Here is a 21,014-nt window from a genome sequence, read left to right as displayed (position 1 = left end):
CCGAAGCCCGAGCCTCAGCTTCCAGCGCTGCGTGCCCCGGCGGGCGAGCAGACAAGCCTCTCGGGCTGGTGAGTGCCGCTCGGCACCGATCCTCTGTGTGCGGATCTCTCCGCTTTGCCCTACCCAGGTATGTGGGGAGTTTCTTGCCTTTTGGGAGGTCTGGGGTCTTCTGCCAGCGTTCAGTAGGTGTTCTGTAGGAGTTGTTCCACGTGTAGCTGTATTTCTGGTGTATCCGTGGGGAGGAAGGTGATCTCCGCGTCTTACTCTTCCGCCATCTTGAAGCTATCTTTCTGTAACAGCTTTTATAGTTGTAAGTTGTTTACATGACTTTATCACTGAAATACATGTCACTTGCTCTGAAATAAGGCCGTAGCTTAAAGAAATGATCACTTACCTATCTCCAGCATCTAAAAACATCCTATATCATTAAGATCGATAAGCAGTCAATTCTGTCTGTGGCCTACCCTGAATACTATAGACTACGTACCATAATGTTTTGCCCTCAGCAGATAAAGAACAAATGTATGTGACAAGTGCAAATATACCATTTCCCCTGTTCAAGTGAATAAAATTACACCCACTATATTCTACCTTCCCCCGACCCGACCTTCAATTTTTAGAGAATTAGGCATGTCTATGTGTTGAAATAAGTACAACTCTTTGTGTTATAGGAAGAGCAGAGAATAATTCAGCAGCCTATACTTAATATTTATGAATCATATGGAAATTCTTGGGATGGTACCATTTTCAGTCACAGAACTTATTTTTAAATTAATTTTAAAGACCCCAAAATTAAAGTTTAAAAAACAAAAATAAAACAAAAAGAGAACACAAACAGCTATAGCTGTCTATATGCTGCTAATTCTAGCAGCCAGAGAGGAATTCCACCAAATGTCATGAGGCAAAGGGCCTTGGTGTTTGTTGTTGGCTGTCTTGGAGGAATCCATCTGTGACTCTCCCATTTAATGGGCCTCTGGTCTTAACCTATCAAAGCATCCCTCTCCCTAGAGGAAAAGACTAATAATAAATACTTAAGTATAGTGTGTTATCTAACACCCTTTATTATCCTAGAAAGTCTCAGTAAATATAAATGTGAACTACTTATTGGAGTAAGTAGTGCCTGTCAGTGGTCACTCTATACTGATTTATTGAATGAGGAATACCTTGAACTTGACCTCCACTTGTTGCTCCCCCATCTCGGAAACTTATGACATTGATTAAGCCCCACTGGTGACTAACTTAGTGACTAATTCAAATGGGGCCGGCAGGGGCTAACGCATAAGGCTTATGACATTAGCACTCAGGCATCCTAAAGCCTTTATCTGGGCCAACATAAGTTACCTAGTTACTTATACAAACTCTACCCCACAGCCTAGATCTGGGAAAATCAGGAAAAATCAGCGGGGGAGAAAAAAAAAAAAAAAAAGCGAGATCAGCACCCATGACACACCGCATACCACTCCTTCTGCAGCTATCCCTAGCTAGCACGTGGGAAAGATTTTATTTGTCAGCGCGTTTCACTTTTCCTTGATCCTCTACTTTCTTAATGGCTGCTTGGATAGCCTCTTGGTCGCCTAGGAACTGGTGAGGTCCAACGGCGTGCAGGTTCTCATCCAGTTCCAGGAGAATGGGGACTCCAGTAGGAAGAGTAATGTTGATAATGTCTTCATCTGAGATACCTGGAGATTAAGAGAGGGAGGAGCAAGGCGTTAAAGACAACCCAGGAGGGAGCTGTGTTTACTTACTTAACTACACATTCACTTAGTCCCATATTAAGTGCACGTTTGGAACCACACCAGGTACTGTGAAGATTCCAGCTATAGTTGCTGGAACCACACCAGGTACTGTGAAGATTCCAGCTATAGTTGCTGGAAGCCAAGGGCGTCCCACAAGTTTTATTTATTTACTTACTTATTTATTTGGTTGTGCCAGGTCTCAGTTGCGGCAGGCGGGCTCCTTAGTTGCGGCATGCGAACTGTTAGTTGCAGCATGTGGGATCTAGTTCCCTGACCAGGGATCAAACCCTGGGCCCCCTGCATTGGGAGCACAGAGTCTTATACACTGCACCACCAAGGAAGTCCCTCGGAAGTTTTGTTTTTTTTTTTAAAAAAAAAAACCTAAGACAGAAATTCAAATTACATTAAATCTTGGGACAGTAAATGCCTTTTGGGGCAAATTGTTCCTGGTTGTTTCCTATCTAAATCTTAAAGAAATGAAAATTATTCTCTCCATGCTCACATGTGTGTTACTGGTTTTCCACAGAAATCAATCTTGAAAAATCTGAAAGTGAACTCGGGGGGTTTTCCACTTTTTTCCCTTTTATATGTTGTCCCCAGGCTGGCTAAAATTAACCTCAAAATCTAGTTCAATTGATTAGAAAGTGGCTGGTTTTCCAACACTGAGTGAGCATGGGATGCCCTGGGCTAGACCCAGTCAAGGAGGAACCCTCCCCTAGGTGCTCAGGAAACACAATCAAGAGGAATCAAAAGAAGGTTGATCGACATGCCTTGTAAACAGGTCTCGTTCTCCTGCTGTCCCTTAACAGCCCAACTGCTAGGAGAGCAAGATATGTGTAATTGACAAATCACCTTCAATTCTCTTCTTATTTTTAAAAAATTTTATTTATTTATTTATTTACTTACTTACTTATTTATTTTCAGCGTGCTGCGTGTCCTGCGGGATCTTAGTTCCCTGACCAGGGATTGAACCCACGCCCGAGGCAGTGAAAGCGTGGAGTCCTAACCACTGGACCACCAGGCAATTCCCTCAGTTCTTTTTAAAATAGCCTGAATCAGGGGATTCTCTGGTGGTCCAGTGGTTAGGACTCCACGCTCTCACTGCCAAGGGCCCAGGTTCGATCCCTGGTCGGGGAGCTAAGATCCCACATGCTATATAGTGCGCTCCTACAAAATTTTTTTTAATAAATAGATAACCTGAATCATTGGTTGTTCAATTTTGACCAGAAGAGCTGGAGTTGTAGCAAGGGTGGTAGCAGCAGTGGTCGTGATAAGGTTTCAATTATTATGACTGTTTTTAAAAAACATTAAACAGCTAACATGTACTGAGTACATTCCACATGCCAGGTACTCTTCTAAGCACTTTATGTGTATTAACTTATTTAATCACCGTTGCAATCCTAGGAAAATATGCACCATTATTTTTCCATGTAACAATTTCTGACACAGAGAGGTTAAGCAAACAACTCAAGGTCACACAGGCAGTAAACAGCAAAGCCTGGATTTAAACCCAGGTGTCTGTAACTAGTGCACAATATCTTTCAAGTCTCTCTGAGTTCAAAATGGGCAAAGAGGAGAGGAGACCTAAAAAGATGGAGTTAAGCTAATTAAAAGGTGACTGAAAGTATTCAAATTATCTACTTTAAAAACACACCTTTATTATATAGACTTCTAAATTCTAACCATATGCTTCTGTTCTTTATTAATAGAAAGGACCCAGGGTAGAGCAAGTTCTGAGGGGAGTGCAAGGGTCCATCTTGGAAGGTGAGAATGGCAGAATAAGTTAGTAGCAGTTAGTTATCAATGCACTGTGTCAGTTTAACTTTGGTCATTAACTATGAGCACCAGTCACAGAATCATAGCACTGGATCTCAACCGCTGGGGTGGTTCTTTATTAGAATTTCATTTCTAGGTCCAGAAGAGCTGCCTAAGAACTCTTATGCACAAGCTGTACACTCAAACAGCTATGAAACAATGGAAAGGATCGTAACTTGGAAGTCAGGGTCTAATCTAAGTACACATCCCATCTCCTCCTTTGCTAGTCCCCTTCCAAATACTAACTAGTATAATATATAACTTTAGGCGAGTAACCTCTCTGGGCCTCCACTGCCTCTGTCTAATTAAACTAAGAAACACACACTCTTCTCTACCACTATTACAAACCCTGTGGGGCAGGAGGAATGGACTTAAAAGAGAACATACATGAGAAAGTATAGCCCAACAAGTGTTTCTTCTTTCTGTACTACGAATTCTCTTCTAGGTAGAAGATTTAAAGGGTAGGCTACTAAAACACTACTTTGCCCTGCCAAGCCCCCATCCCCACACTGCAACCCTACACAAGATTACCATCCCAAACTAAAGCTGGCAAGAACAGATAAATTCAGACCAGACAGCCAGCTGTTTAGCTGGGAGATGACTGCCTTGGATTCTAAAAGCCCTCAGGCTCTCTCAGGTCAGATCTGTCAGCTGAACGCATAGTAGCTGCCACCCGCATCCACTGGAGATAGCCAGAGCGGAATGCAACAGTACGTGGTTTAGAGCCAGGTGACCGCTAAGGATATAGAGAAACTGAAATCCTAATACACTGTAAAATTAAGAGTATAAAATCCTGTAGAATCTTTGGATAACTGTCTGGCAATTCCTCAAACAGGTAAGCACAGAATTACCATGGGACCCTGCAATTTCACTACTAGGTATATATACCCAAGAGAAATGGAAACACACGTCCACACAAAAACCTGTACACGAACCCTCACAGCAGCATTATTCATAACAGACAGAAGATGGAAACAGTCTAAATGTCCATCAACTGATGAATGGGTAAATTAAATGTGGTAGATCCATGCAATGGAATATTTGGCAATAAAAAAGGAGAAAGTGCTGATGCAACCTAAACATTGACAACCCCTGAAAACATTATGCTCAGTGAAAGCAGCCAGTCACAGAGTACATATTTTATGAGTCCATTTATATGAAATATCCAGAATAGGCAAATCTATAGTGACATAAATAGATCTGGGGTTGCTTAGGGCCAGAGGGAATGGGAGGACTGGGCAGTAATAGCTAGGTATGGAGTTTCTTTTGAGGGTAATGAAAATGTTCTGAAATTGACTGTGCTGATAGATGGGTAACTCTGTGAATATACAACTCTGTGAAAATACAGCTCTGTGAAAAGCCACTGAACTGTACACTTTAAATGGGTGAGCTGTATGTCATGTGAATTATACCTCAAGAAAGCTGTTTAAAAAACTACTGAACAGATCCAGAGAAGTCAAATAAAACTCTTCGAGTCACCAGACTGTTAAGGTAGTAAAATTGGACCTTTTTTTAAAATTCCCAATTCCAGGACTTCAACTCTGGTCATCTGACTTGTCTATGGCTATTTCCACCACAGCATAAGGAGAGAGGAGAATGTTTGTGTTCATGCTCTGCCCTTGTGAAGGGCTGGGTGCTAACTGGACACCAGCACCAAGTGTTCTCATGTTCTCAAGACTAGTAAAGGGATCAACAGATTGGTCTGATCCCCTTGAAATAGCTAACACACTGGGATCATGATGGGCCAGGTTGAGGGTTTGCAGTCTGTGACCTCAGAAAAAAGTTCTGGGTCTTTGGCAGGGGGCAAGGGGCACACATGGAACTCATCTGACCATGGCCTCAGATCTAACCAGATCTAACAAGCCCTTTCTTTAAGAGCACCACTCTCAAGCTCATGCCTATGGCTTAGATAAAAACCCACTTTTGTGTGGGACCAAATGGAAGAGCCAACTAACAAAGGCCACGAGAACTATAATGTTTCACTTATAAAGAAAGGAGGGCTCAACAAAAATAGAAATGTTTCCAATAAATAAAGTTGACATTCCACTTTAATGACTACTCAAGCCATTCACACAGCAGACTAATTACTTCCAAATATTTAAAATACTTAGACTGGTTAATAATCAGTCAATGAGACTTAAGTGACTGGCTTTTTAAAATAGCAAATGAGGAAAAACCACAATGAAGCCATTACTCATTACTCAGTTTTGGCATAAGCCACATTCTTTGTCCTAAGAGAGTTAAGCAAGCAGAACTCCTAAGGCTAGAAAAATGCATCTGCATTGGATTAAACCAAACTGAATCAATACTATATTATGTAATATCGTATTACAAATTCATTAACTGGAACATCATATGAAAGTTAAAACGCATGGCCAGAGATCACATCCTCTAATAAGGGCTTAGATTGTTTTATACAGCATCCAAGAACGATCTGAAGGGAAACATCTAATCCTGCATCAACGCATCTCTATCACTGCCCCTTCACCAACCCCCAACCATTGTCTTTAATTCTTGAATCTTCATGTAGGAGCGTCTGGGAATTAACTGCTATTCATTTAAATGACTGGGATATTTTAAGTAAGAAATAATGAAAGTTTGGTGGTAAGTCAAAGGAGTAGCTCAAAGCCAAAATAGGAGGAAATTCAAACAACTTCATTTTCTGCATACAGGACTAACTTCAGAAAGTCAAATCTGTACCTTCGATGACTCCCCTGAGTCACTGTAGCAGGAACAGGAACCACAGACAGTAATTAAGATCACTGCACATATATACAGCACTCCCACTCGCCTTCTGTTAGAAGTCACTGAGCAAATGCTCACTTCTCCCACCGGGATTATAAGGGACCATGTTTTATACATCCTGGTGTCACCCATGCTCTCCAAACAGTGCCTTACATGCTGCAAGACTTTAGTAAATGTTTGTTGCACTGTAAGGAATTCTATCATGTGTTGCTGCTAGGATCCCGAAATGATTTAGCTTTATGATCCAATATTACAACTATATGTATTATATGAATCTACTTCTTACAAATAAAGGCTATTAGGAATAAAATGTTAACTAGAAACTCTAATGCTTAAAGCCTATATGTGAAAGCACTCTGAGGACTTTCTCGGAAGTACAGTACCGGCTAAGTTTCAGAAGGAAATCAAAAGGGAGATGTATGCTCCTCAAAAGTAAGGACTTTGTATGTCCAATTCTAGGTGCTGTATCCCTGTTCCAAGAATAGTACAGTACCTGATTTAATGGACCCTTGGCACATAGCTGAAATGAATGAATCTGAACTCTCCGAGCTTTCAAATTAAATCTAGTCCTTTACTGTTGAAGCCTTGGTTAAAGATTGTGTTTCCTTTTATTACCTTCTTAAGAAAAAAAGTCAAATTAAATTTGTCTTCTATATATTTTATTTGGTTTTCTCCACACTGTGTGCTCAAAATCTTTGAATATCAGGAAACAGGAGGAAAGATGTTCAGGGAGACATCTGTTACAGGACAAGAGGAAACCCCAATTCCATAATACTTATTGTTGAGGATGACAGAGAGAGAGGAAAACAGCTCCCATCAAGTCATTCAGCTGTGAGGTTCGACCCAGGCCCCGCTTCCCTTTCCCAATTGAGTTAGTCACAGTCCAAACCCCACTGATGGGTGATCTGTGATAACAGTACCGTATTCTTCTATTGCCAAAATAAGAGCTGACAGAAGAGATTCTGAATTTCATATATGGCTTACCTATTTTTAATTATAATTCTTTTAGGTTTGAATGCTATCCATGTACAACTTAAAGATTGGCTGGGGAACAACTGGAAATGGGTTATTTGAATCATGTAACATGATGACAGTATAACGGCCTCTAATTTAGAATAAGGCAAAGAGAAGAATCCATTCTACATCTAATTTTATAGTTAAGTGGCCTACAACTTTTAAAAATGAAGGTTTCTATAAATCAATTATACTTATAATAAGAGAATGCTTAGCCACACCACTAGATAAGCATTTGCTTCACAGAAGAGAGGCCTGACTGCTACTTCTGAAAATATCCCACTACAAAATGCCAAAGGTGACTGACTGGTCAGTCCCCAGCCCCACAGCAAGTCCCAGCTGACCTTCCCTCGAGTCTCTAATTTCACCTTGTCACTTCTTGCCTTGTTATATGTGCAGCTGTACACAGTTCTTCAGGGGTCAAGTCTGTCTTGCATGCCACTCTTACTCCAAACTTGAAACTGCCTAGTCCTTTCTTTTTTTTCCGGTACGTGGGCCTCTCACTGTTGTGGCCTCTCCCGTTGCGGAGCACAGGCTCCGGACACACAGGCTCAGCGGCCATGGCTCACGGGCCCAGCCGCTCTGTGGCATGTGGGATCTTTCCGGACCGGGGCACGAACCTGTGTACCCTGCATCGGCAGGCAGACTCTCAACCACTGCGCCACCAGGGAAGCCCTGTCTAGTCCTTTCTTGAACCCAGACTAAACAATCCACTTCTCCTGGCAAGATGCAGACTACATCCAGTGCTTCAGTTCAGTACCTGGCTTCTCCTTCAATGTGGGCCAGCAGGAAACAAACAGGAAGTGACTACGCCAACCGCAGAGAAAGAAACACACTCCTGTCTGGAGTGCTAAGGAACAGGGTGTTGGTTAGACACTAAGCCTGGGTTAGGAGTGTTCGTGGTGGTGCTTGGTGAGAGGTGGGCCCTGCTGTAATCTGGACTTGTTAGGCAATTGTTTATGCTGCCACAAATCAGTAAAGCAGCCCCTTAAGCTGGAATTTTCTCACTATATAATATTTCATATGTCTGTTTTAAGTCTTCTTTCTTCTGAAGGGATTAAGAACTACTATCGAGTTAAAAGTAAAGCATTCCATGGGACTACACCAAACTAAAAAGCTTTGGCACAGACAAGGAAGCTATCAACAAACCAAAAGGCAGCATTCTGGATAGGAGAACATATTTGCAAACGATATATCCAATAAGGGGTTCATATACAAACTATACAAGGAACTAATATACCTCAACATCAAAAAACCAAACAACCTGATTAAAAAATGTGCAGAGGACCTGAATAGACATTTTCCAAAGAGGAAATACAGATGGCCAACAGACGCATAGAAAAGATGCTCAACAGTACTAATCATCAGGGAAATGCAAATTAAAACCACAATGATATATCACCTCACACCTGTCAGAATGGCTATCATCAAAAAGACAACAAATAACAACTGTTGGCAAGAATGTGCAGAAAAGGGAACCCTGTGCAATGCTGGTAGGATTGTAAATTGGTGCAGCCATTATAGAAAGCAGTATGGAGGTTCTTCAAAAAATTAAAAATAGAACTACCATATTATCTAGCAATTTCACTTCTGGATATTTATCCAAAGAAAACAAAAACACTAATTCAAAAAGATACATGGAATTCCCTGGTGGTCCACTGGTTAGGACTCTGCACTTTCACTGTCGAGGGTGCAGGTTCGGTCCCTGGTCAGGGAACTAAGGTCCCACAAGCCATGTGGCGCGGCCAAGAAAAAAAAATTTTTTTTTTTCAAAAAGATACACACACACCAATGTTCATTGCAGCATCATTTATAATAGCCAAGATATGGAAGCAACCTAAGTGTTCACTGATGAATGATAAAGAAGATGTGGTGCATATATACAATATTACTCAGCCATTAAAAATAAAGAAAGCTTGGGTTTCCCTGGTGGCGCAGTGGTTGAGAGTCTGCCTGCTGATGCAAGGGACACAGGTTCGTGCCCTGGTCCGGGAAGATCCCACATGCCGCGGAGCGGCTGGGCCCGTGAGCCATGGCCGCTGAGCCTGCGTGTCCGGAGCCTGTGCCCCGCAACGGGAGAGGCCACAACAGTGAGAGGCCTGCATACAGAAAAAAAAAAAAAAAAAAAAAGAAAGCTTGCCATTTGTGACAACATGGATGGATCTAGAGGGTATTATGCTAAGTGAAATCAGAGAAAGGCAAATACTGTACGATCTCATATGTGGAATCTAAAAAACAAAACAAACAAAATAAAATGCAAACGGTCAATGATTGCTCAAATGAAATTTTAAAAACATGACTTAGCTACATTAAATAGCAGAGTAAAACAAAGTATTGAACAAAGTAAAAATATTGAACCATAGCTTTCCAGTGAGTTCAGAGACTTGTTCTAGTTCCTACAAGAAACAAGATACATATGTAAAATGCCTAGAAGTGCATTTAGCACACAGCGTGCACTCAAAGAAGGGCCACCTGGCATAGCTATACTAGGGAGTGTCATTCACAGACCACAATGTTAAGGTAACAGCAGTAATAATGTAAGACTCAATTAGTTGCATGAAATTACCTTTTTATGGTTTACTTGCCAAAGATACTCTTGACTCAGCTTCTCACAACATACTATTCCAAACAGAATAGATCAACAGAAGGGCTACTTTTTAGAAAAAATTTAAAACAAAATAGTCCAGGCGGTAATTGTGTGTGGAGACTCAGTGAACTGGGTTTAGGTGGAGTTCATGCCTCCAACTATTTATCGTGATCATGGCTAAGCCATCTGAGGTCTGTCTGGGTTTCATTTTCCTTCAACAGCATCTGTCTTCTTTCCCACAAATGGAAGAAGTGTCAGGCAGGACTTGACTGACTATAGGGTAAAATCATAGCACCAGATATTTGAGAAACAAAGTAACATCTAAGGAACTAACAACACTCTCCACTGTTGAGGTACATACAATCTAGAGTAAATGAGTAACACTAGTATACTCTTCGTCAAAGATCTTAAGGCACTTGGAGACTTCAGGGTAGACCAATTTCTTAATGAGCTATGTGACTGGGTCATCCTTCTTCCTACTTCAAAGTTACAATAAAGTATTTTTATGATAGGACAGTATGCTGTCATTGATTCTATCAGTTACCACACTCCTCCCTAGCAGAAAGTAAGATGTTTGAAGTCTATCAAGCATTTTAAGGACAATATGGGGGAAAATTGCCCACTTCCTTGAAAGATCCTGTTTATATGGGAGAATCTTACATAAACATATCTAGAAAACATGACTAGGAATCAGATCAGTCCACAACCACATGCATTTTTACTTTTGTGATCAATGCAAAGAATATAGCAACTTTCATATTTATAGGCAATATGCAATCTGGTCACACCCATTTCAAAGATTCATTCTTAATACAGATGAAAGCTAACTTTCTTATAACGTGACCATATAATCCTCCAAGCTGGGCACTTTTGAAAGTGAAAGGAGATGCTGTTAATAATTGCAATGGGATAACAGGTATTAACCAGAAAATAGGGGGGTGTATAGTCATATAAATTCACTATAAAAATAAATTGGCAATTAAGATGTTACATTTTATGACATTTTTAAACACAATAAACACATACACACAAATAAATTAGCCAGTAATCTTTCCTATAAGACAAAAATCTATATTTTCCCCTTAAAGTAAGGGAGATTCACTTAATATTTGGAGTCTTGGAAAGTCAGTATCCAAATTCAATAGGATGTTTTCTTTTAGGTTGAGAATTTGTCAAGTACCACAGGAAGCCTTCATACATGAACTCTTGAAAGTTAGACATGTGAGCAGAAGCAAGAAGAACTAAAATCCTGCAGCCTGTGGAACAAAAACCACATTCACAGAGAGATAGACAAGATGAAAAAGCAGAGGGCTATGTTCCAGATGAAGGAACAATATAAAACCCCAGAGAAACAACTAAATGAAATGGAGATAGGCAATCTTCCAGAAAAAGAATTCAGAATAGCGATAGTGAAGATGATCCAGGACCTTGGAAAAAGAATGGAGGCAAAGATCGAGAAGATGCAAGAAATGTTTAACAAAGACCTAGAAGAATTAAAGAACAAACAAACAGAGATGAACAATACAATAACTGAAATGAAAAATACAATAGAAGGAATCAATAGCAGAATAACTGAGGCAGAAGAACGGATAAGTGACCTGGAAGACAGAACGGTGGAATTCACTGCTGCAGAACAGACTAAAGAAAAAAGAATGAAAAGAAATGAAGACGGCCTAAGAGACCTCTGGGACAACATTAAATGCAACAACATTCGCATTATAGGGGTCCCAGAAGGAGAAGACAGAGAGGAAGGACCCAAGAAAATATTTGAAGAAATTATAGTTGAAAACTTCCCTAACATGGGAAAGGAAATAGCAACCTAAGTCAAGGAAGTGCAGAGAGTCCCATATAGGATAAACCCAAGGAGAAACATGCCCAGACACATAGTAATCAAACTGGCAAAAATTAAAGACAAAGAAAAATTATTGAAAGCATCAAGGGAAAAATAACAAATAACATACAAGGGAACCCCCATAAGGTTAACAGCTGATTTCTCAGCAGAAACTCTACAAGCCAGAAGGGAGTGGCATGATATACTTAAAGTGATGAAACGGAAGAACCTACAACCAAGATTACTCTACCTGGCAAGGATCTCATTCAGATTCGATGGAGAAATCAAAAGCTTTACAGACAAGCAAAGCTAAGAGAATTCGGCACCACCAAACCAGCTCTACAACAAATGCTAAAGGAACTTCTCTAAGTGGGAAACACAAGAGAAGAAAAGGACCTACAGAAACAAACCCAAAACAATTAAGAAAATGGTCATAGGAACATACATATCAATAATTACCTTAAACGTGAATGGATTAAATGCTCCAACCAAAAGACACAGGCTTGCTGAATGGATGCAAAAACAAGACCCATATATATGCTGTCTACAAGAGACCCACTTCAGACCTAGGGACACATGCAGACTGAAAGTGAGGGGATGGAAAAAGATATTCCATGCAAAAGGAAATCAAAAGAAAGCTGGAGTAGCAATACTCATATCAGATAAAATAGATTTTAAAATAAAGAATGTTACAAGAGACAAGGAAGGACACTACATAATGATCAAGGGATCAATCCAAGAAGAATATAAAACAATTATAAATACATATGCACCCAACATAGGAGCACCTCAATACATAAGGCAACTGCTAACAGCTGTAAAAGAGGAAATTGACAGTAACACAATAATAGTGGGGGACTTTAACACGTCACTTACACCAATGGACAGATCATCCAAAATGAAAATAAACAAGGAAACAGAACCTTTAAATGACACAATAGACCAGATAGATTTAATTGATATTTATAGGACATTCCATCCAAAAACAGCAGATTACACTTTCTTCTCAAGTGTGCACGGAACATTTTCCAGGATAGATCACATCTTGGGTCACAAATCAAGCCTCAGTAAATTTAAGAAAATTGAAATCATATCAAGCATCTTTTCTGACCACAATGCTATGAGATTAGAAATCAATTACAGGGAAAAAAACATAAAATACACAAATACATGGAGGCTAAACAATACATCACTAAATAACCAAGAGATCACTGAAGAAATCAAAGAGGAAATCAAAAAATACCTAGAGACAAATGACAATGAAAACACGACGATCCAAAACCTATGGGATGCAGCAAAAGCAGTTCTAAGAGGGAAGTTTACAGCTATACAAGCCTACCTCAAGAAACAAGAAATATCTCAAATAAATGTAAGACCAGACACTATAAAACTCTTAGAGGAAAATATAGGAAGAACACTCTTTGACATAAATCACAGCAAGATCATTTTTGATCCACCTCCTATAGTAATGGAAATAAAAACAAAAATAAACAAATGGGACCTAATGAAACTTCAAAGCTTTTGCACAGCAAAGGAAACCATAAACAAGACCAAAAGACAACCCTCAGAATGGGAGAAAATATTTGCAAATGAATCATCAGACAAAGGATTAATCTCCAAAATATATAAACAGCTCATGCAGCTCAATATTAAAAAAAACAAACAACCCAATCCAAAAATGGGCAGAAGACCTAAATAGACATTTCTCCAAAGAAGACACACAGATGGCCAAGAAGCACATGAAAAGCTGCTCAACATCACTAATTATTAGAGAAATGCAAATCAAAACTACAATGAGGTACCACCTCACACTGGTTAGAATGGCCATCATCAGAAAATCTACAAACAACAAATGCTGGAGAGGGTGTGGAGAAAAGAGAGCCCTCTTGCACTGTTGGTGGGAATATAAATTGATACAGCCACTATGGAGAACAGTATGGAGGTTCCTTAAAGAACTAAAAATAGAATTACCATATGACCCAGCAATCCCACTACTGGGCATATACCCAGAGAAAACCATAATTCAAAAAGATACATGCACCCCAATGTTCACTGCAGCACTATTTACAATAGCCAGGTCATGGAAGCAACCTAAATGCCCATCAACAGACAAATGGATAAAGAAGATGTGGTACATATATACAATGGAATATTACTCAGCCATAAAAAGGAACGAAATTGGGTCATTTGTAGAGATGTGGATGGATCTAGAGACTGTCATACAGAGTGAAGTAAGTCAGAAAGAGAAAAACAAATACCGTATATTAACGCATATAGGTGGAACCTAGAAAAATGGTACAGATGAACCAGTTTGCAGGGCAGAAATAGAGACACAGATGTAGAGAACCTACGTATGGACACCAAGGGGGGAAAGCGGCGGGGGGTGGTGGTAGTGTGCTGAATTGGGAGATTGGGATTGACACGTATACACTGATGTGTATAAAATTGATGACTAATAAGGAAACTAAATAAACAAAAAATAAACATTAAAAAAAGAAAAAGTTAGACATGCAAGAAAAGAGGACAGATGCTAGTATTCTTATTCCAGTGAGCATATACGTCTACAATAAATTTTAAAAGGGCTGAAATCTCACTAAATTAACAGAAATGATGGGAGAAATAACGTACACTATTTCTTCTGATCTTTGGGAAAGTGACTTATGCTTAATTCTTAGAGCTGTGACATAGAATAGTTGGATCTTATTTTTCAGTACACACTGCAAGAGAATTCTATTAGTGGAGATTGGCCTTTAGAGGACCCCTATAACAAAAGATGACAACTAATGTATGATGTGATCCTAAAATCTAGTCCAGTCTATTTCAGGCACATGAAGTAATTCTTCCATGTGAGGCATGGAAGTTACTACAGGGAATCTTAGCAACATCAAAGAATTTGATGAATCTTAACAACAGTTCCACCAGGGGGTACTATAGGCCAAAAGGGAACAAAGTTGTTCTCCCCAGGATGGCAGAGCTGAGACTACAAACCACTCTTATGTATTCCTATGGACAAACCGCAATCCTCACTCCACTTCATTTGCTTCCCCAGTTATTGGCTTGTGCCTAGTGGTATATTCTGGCTTTTCTGCCAGTTTTTTTCCCTGAATGTCTGCCATCCTCCCTGGCCACCAGCCCTACCATTTCTATTCCCTGTCTCCCTCCCATTCACCTCCCTTCTCCTCTCCTCCAGGCATCTGCCAGCCTCACACCTTTCTCTACACATACTTCCTACTCTTTGTACAATTTACCTCTTCCAGTATGAACACCACTGTTTTAAATCAATTATCCCCCAAATAAAAACATTTTCTATATAGCCTATTTATAGTGATAGGGATAGGAGTTATAATTTAAGGTTGCTTCTATTTCATTAATCTCTGAAAGTTAATTTAGTTCTGTACATCCAAATTAAAAAAAAAAAAGACCTTCAGAAGAAAAGTTAAATGAAGCCTGAGGACAAATGCCTGCTTATTTCTCAGTAATCCCTGTAAATACATTTCTGCCCCGTGGTCAAAGCTGTGTTTTAATTCTTTTCTTTATTCTATACTCCACATCCATGCATATCTCCTTTGTTATCTGTCACTTCCACGTATTTGCCCTAAACTATTGCTTTCTAGGCCAATGTCAAATCCTTTCATCTTTAAATCTTATTGGCTAAATTATTTTGCAGCTTTAATAATTCACATACCATACGATTCACCCACTTAATGTATACAATGGCTTTTAGCATGTTCAGAGTTGTACAACCATCGCCACAATCAACTTTAGAACATTTTCGCCACCCCAGTAAGAAACCCTGCACATATTAGCAGTCACTCTTCAATCCACCCTCTTCCCCTCCACACCAGTCCTAGGAAACAAATCATCTGTTTTCTGTCTATATAGATGTGCCTATTCTGGAGATTTTACACAAATATAATCCTACGTGATCCTTTGTGACTGGCTTCTTTCTTTCTTTCTTTTTTTTAAACAGGGCAGACCTTTTTTTCTGTTTTTAATAAATTTATTTACTTATTTATTTATTTTTGGCTGTGTTGCGTCCTCGTTGCTGTGCGCGGGGCTTTCTCTAGTTGCAGTGAGCGGGGGCTACTCTTCGTTACGGTGTGCAGGCTTCTCATTGTGGTGGCTTCTCTTGTTGTGGAGCACGGGCTCTGGGCGTGCGGGCTTCAATAGTTGTGGCTCATTGGCTCAGTAGTCATGGCTCGTGGGCTCTAGAGCGCAGGCTCAGCAGTTGTGGCGCACGGGCTTAGGTGCTCCACAGCATGTGGGATCTTCCCGGACCAGGGATCGAACCTGTGTCCTCTGCATTGGCAGGCAGATTCTTAACCACTGCGCCACCAGGGAAGTCCTGGCTTCTTTCATGTAATCATGATTTCAAGATTCATCCATGTTATAGCATGTGTCAGTACTTCATTTTTTTTTAATGCAGAATATTTAATTGTATGGACATACCGCATTTAACTTATCTAATCACTTGTTGATGGGCATTTGGGTTGCTTCCACACTGTGGCTATTATGAGTAATACTGCTTTGAAGGTTTGTGTACAAGTTTTTGTGTGGACGTATGTTTTCACTTCTCTTAGGTATTGTTATGAGTTGAACTGCATTCCCCCCCGCAAAAATATACTGAAGTTAACCTCCAGTACCTCAGAGTGTGACCTTTCTTGGAAACAGGTCTTTAGAGAGGTAATCAAGTTAAAATGAGGTCATTGGGGTAGGCCCTAGTCCAATATTATTGGTGTCCTTATAAATGGGAAAATTTGGACGAGAATAAGAGACACACAGGGAGAACACCAAGTGAAGATGGAGGGTTGCACTGATGCATCTACAAACCAAGGAACGTTACAGATTTCTGGACTTCCCTCGCAGTCCAGTGGTTAAGCACGGTCCAGTGGTTCTACTGCAGGGGGCACAGGTTCAATCACCAGTCAGGGAATTAATATCCCACGTGCTGCACAGCGCGGCCAAAAAAAAAAAAGATTTCTAGCAAACACCAGAAACTACAAGAGGCAAGAAAGGATTCTCTCCTAGAGTCATTAGAGAGAGCAGGACCCTGCCAATACTTTGACTTAGGACTTCCAGCTCCCAGAACTGTTAGACAATTATCTGTTTTTCTAAGCCACCCAGTTTTGGGTACTTTGTTACAGTAGCACTAGGAAATGAATATAGGTATGTACCTAGGAGTGGACCTGCTGGATCATATGGTACCTCTATGTGTCACCATCAAGGAACTGCCAGATTGTTTTCCCAAGCAGCTATACCATTTGATTGTTTTTCAATAAACTATTAATGGTTTCAAAATCTCCCTCAAATATAGACAGTCAGCTTTTCTATGTGTTACCTTGCCCTCGACAGGTAATTTTCCCTGCATCCCTACAATGGTGGCAGTCTTCTTCACCACCATTTGTTAAACCTTCCTATTTCTTTCAAAAATAACAGTAACAAATGGTTAAGTTATCAACACACTAATGGAAGGGGGTATCTAGAATATGCTATGGTCGGGGCTGCAGAATAATCTTAGTGCTCTAAACCTGAAGATGGGTAAATGGTACTAACCAGCAGGAAACTGTCTTTAAAAGGAGGATTTCCTAGCTGAGATGGGGAAGAAAAGAGGATCCTGAAGGAGATGATGGCCTTTTCTTAAGGGAAGGGAATCTGGCCACAAAGAGATCTAAGTCCCATCTCTGGAAAAAAGGAAATGGCATGGAGACAGAGAATACATCTTCTGGCAGAAACTTTGAAATTCTGAATTTCAGTTTGTTGTTGTCCTAAGAGGAGCTTCAACTCTTCTTCAAACAATAAAGTACTATAATAAATCCAGTAATGATGACGTTATATATAGATATTTAATCAAATACATGACTATTCTGAACAAGGAAGAATAATACCATATAGTTGAGTAAATAAGCTATATACACATACACAAACAGATCAAGTGCCATGTCTGGCCAATGATGTTTTAAATAGCCAGTAAAGCCTGTAGATTTTAGATCTCTGCACAATGAATGGAGGTCAGGTATATGAGTAATGACTTGGCTCTTGGCCATGTTATAAAAATTAGGGGGAAAAAAACACATGCTAAAAGGTTTACATTAAAATCTTATAAAGATCAGTTCATTTTGTTAACAATAACCTATTTTCACTTATTTCATGTGCAAGGTCAACTTTTTCATTTTTCACAGCCTCGTATAGAAAAGTAAAGCAGAATGAAAAGGGAATGTTGGAGAAATGCATTCTAATGCCAGTGAGCTGACTGCTGACAGTGACCATAGACAGGAAAACACCAGACAGAACAGATCATTCAAAATGCACAACCGCCCGGGATTATTTAGAGAAGGGAGAGAGGGGAGGGAGAACCCCCCTGAAGGTGTCCCTGTGCAATCACTGGTGCCCAAAACTGGTGAGCTCAAGTCCTCAGAGGAGTTCATTTAGTTCATGTTACTTAAGAGGAAGGTAACAACACAGTACTTTCTAGAACATAACATCAAGGAGTTAAAATAAAATTAAGGCTGCTAATTATCTCCAATAAGCCATCTTTTTATTTTCCTTCTCCTGAACTTTCTCCCAGTCGATGACTAAGCCTGGTCTGGAAAGAGAAGACTGGAACAAAACAATTATTCAGGAAACCTAGGTCTGAAAACACAGCAATGATTGTTTAAAGTTGGAAGAACCGGAGCAAAACTGAAGTCTATATGATTTTACTTATCTTGAAAGACTCAAAAGAAAAAAAAATTTACCTTGCATACCATTTCTACAAGAATGTCTTCCCTCCCTAGCCTCCTCTTACCTTGTTACAACAAAAGCCACAGGATCTTTTAGATCAGTTCTCAAGCACTTGGAGAAGCCCAAGCATCAGTATCAGCACCACCTGAAAATTCCTTAGAAATGCAAATTACTGGGCCACACCCCAGGCCTACAGACTGAGAAACTCCAAGGGTGCGGCCAGAAACCAGTGGTGGTCCCAGCGCTCCCTCCCCCGCCCTCCAGGTGATTCCGATGCTTGCTGACGTTAGAGAATCACTGCTTCAGATAACACGAATGTAAAAGGCCCAGGATTTTTGACTGATAGAACGAAAGGATCCTGAAAAGACTGAAAGGACAAAAGGTAATAGGGAAGGAAAGTCTATTACGTAAACTGTGCATTATTAGCTTAGAAACCAGCTCCTTTCTAGATTAAGGCCCAGTAGCAACCTTCAGTAAGTAGTAGCATAAAGACGGTACCTTCCAGATGTTTCAGAAGTGCCCGGCTGCTATTTCCATGAGCAGATATCAGAATGGTTTTACCACGTAATACTTCAGGAGCAATCCTTTCATTCCAATAAGGAAGGAGCCTCTCCAGAACATCCTTTAAGCTCTCGGATCGTGGCAGCTGATCCAAAGGAGTGTCGCACACTTTATATCTCCGGTCGTTGTAGATTTCGTGGTAGAAAGGATGGGACTCCTCTATGGGCGGTGGGGTCACACTGTAGCTCCTTCTCCACAGCCTCACTTGTTCCTCGCCGTGATTCAAAGCCATTTGCTCCCTGTTGAGACCGATCAAGGCTCCATAGTGACGCTCATTGAGACGCCAGGAGCTTTCCACAGGAACCCACTCCTGCCCCAGCTCTTCCAAGATCAGCCAGGCTGTGTGGATGGACCGGTTCAGGATGGATGTGAACACAAGATCAAACTCGAAGTTCAGCGCTTTGAGTTGCTTCCCACAGTTCCGAGCTTCTTCCAGTCCATCACTGTTAAGTTTCTGATCCACCCAGCTACAAAAACGGTTCTCTTTATTCCAAGCGCCCTCTCCATGTCTTAACATAATCAGTTTGTACTTGGACATACTGATGGCTGAGCTTCTCTAGTGCTTTCCAATGGGCCAGTGTTCAGTGACAGCAATACATCTAGAAAGAGAAGAAACAAAAAGTATAAGTTATATTCTTCATTCAACTAACTACCTGGGGGTGGAAGCACAACTTTTCAACAGCCAGTTTCTAAAACACACTGGAATGATTCCTTGAACAGTTTTGACGTCAGACATCTGGCAACTCATACATACCATGGCACATACAGGCAGAGTCTACAGATAATTAATTACAGGGAACCTAGTTAGTTGACAAATTTTCTGATGGCTGGGTAGTAAGTTAATTGTATGACATAAAACAACAGAACGCTTCATTCTATTGGCATGCTACATTTCCACCAGATAAAAAGGCAGTTTCTGCTTACAGAAGACAGGATTTAATAGAATGAGTTGTAGGTGTCTAAAAGGATGACTCATATTTGGGAACTCCCAGGTCTGAGAAGCTGACTCGAGATTAAAGGCACCCTTCTCATTTTGTTTCCCCTCTGGTGGAGAAATAATTTACCAGCCTCGTCCTATTATCGAAGTTATTAAACATGTTAATTCAATAAACCACCATGTTCATCTGGTATGTAAATCATTGATCGGTGGCAACTAGCTCTTCAATGCCACAGGCTACACCACATACAAGAAAATCTAAGGTTCAACATTTAAACATTAAAATGATTTAAATCAACATTAACACCCAATATGGTACTCACCTAAATAATCTCTCACCTGCCTCAAGATAGAGTTTTTGGCAGGAATAAATCGGATGCAAAACAAGCTATCAAATTAAGCAGCTGAGAGATGCTGCCTGTAGAAACAGATTACCAGAAGCAGGTCTGTAGAGGAAGCACACTGATAAGGAGGCTCCCCTCTCCTTCTCCCAACCCTTCAGCTGTCCTCCACATGCCAGCCACATCTCAGCAGGCGAAGACTCTAGTAAAGAGGGACAGGCAACCCTAAAGTGTTTCTGAACTTCCTAAGTGAAGCTGCCGGCCCAAAGATCTGCTGGGCCCACTCTGTCCCCTGGAGAATCTTCGGGCTGGCTGCATCAGCCTGCCTCGCTCTCCTTGCAGTGGACAGATCTACACTGACAAACGCTGCTCAGTTTACTTGCCCAGCGCTTTCCACCTCTAGCTCAGCACTTTCCACACTGGAGAGTAGAGATTATATGAACGTCAGGGCCTGGTCTTCTGCCATTCTTGGCAACTTCCATTAACTGGAGATTTTCTGTCCCACTTAAACTGTGATTCACCCACAGTTATATAACAATCAATGACAAAGTTAATTGGAATCTAGATCTAATTTCTTCCTTTCTTTAGTAATTCCTAGAGATTCTCAAGGGGGGAAAATGTCTTTAAAACAAAGCTTCCAATTTCAGTGGAGGGCCAACAGAGGACCCAAGGGAGGAAGCAGATTGAGGTGATTTGCAAGTGGTTGAAAGGCTACAATGGTTAGGTT

General features: G+C 40.5%; 1 protein-coding gene across 1 annotated transcript in view; it reads right to left on the bottom strand.

Moving 5' to 3' along the window:
* Positions 1-271: 271 nt before the first annotated feature.
* Positions 272-21,014, bottom strand: part of BPGM (bisphosphoglycerate mutase) — a 30,731-nt gene continuing 9,988 nt past the window's right edge. The window contains exons 2-3 of the mRNA XM_082632939.1: positions 18,947-19,608; positions 272-1,679 (exon numbers count right to left, since the gene is read on the bottom strand). Of these exons, the coding sequence (XP_082489065.1) occupies positions 1,501-1,679; positions 18,947-19,547 (780 nt within the window). The 5' untranslated portion in view covers positions 19,548-19,608 and the 3' untranslated portion in view covers positions 272-1,500. The remainder of the gene's footprint in view (positions 1,680-18,946; positions 19,609-21,014) is intronic.

Source organism: Mesoplodon mirus (assembly GCF_964341445.2).
Source record: "Mesoplodon mirus genome assembly, chromosome: 9".
In the NCBI taxonomy this organism is placed as follows: Eukaryota; Metazoa; Chordata; class Mammalia; order Artiodactyla; family Ziphiidae; genus Mesoplodon; species Mesoplodon mirus.
This window is presented reverse-complemented; position numbering and strand designations above follow the sequence as displayed.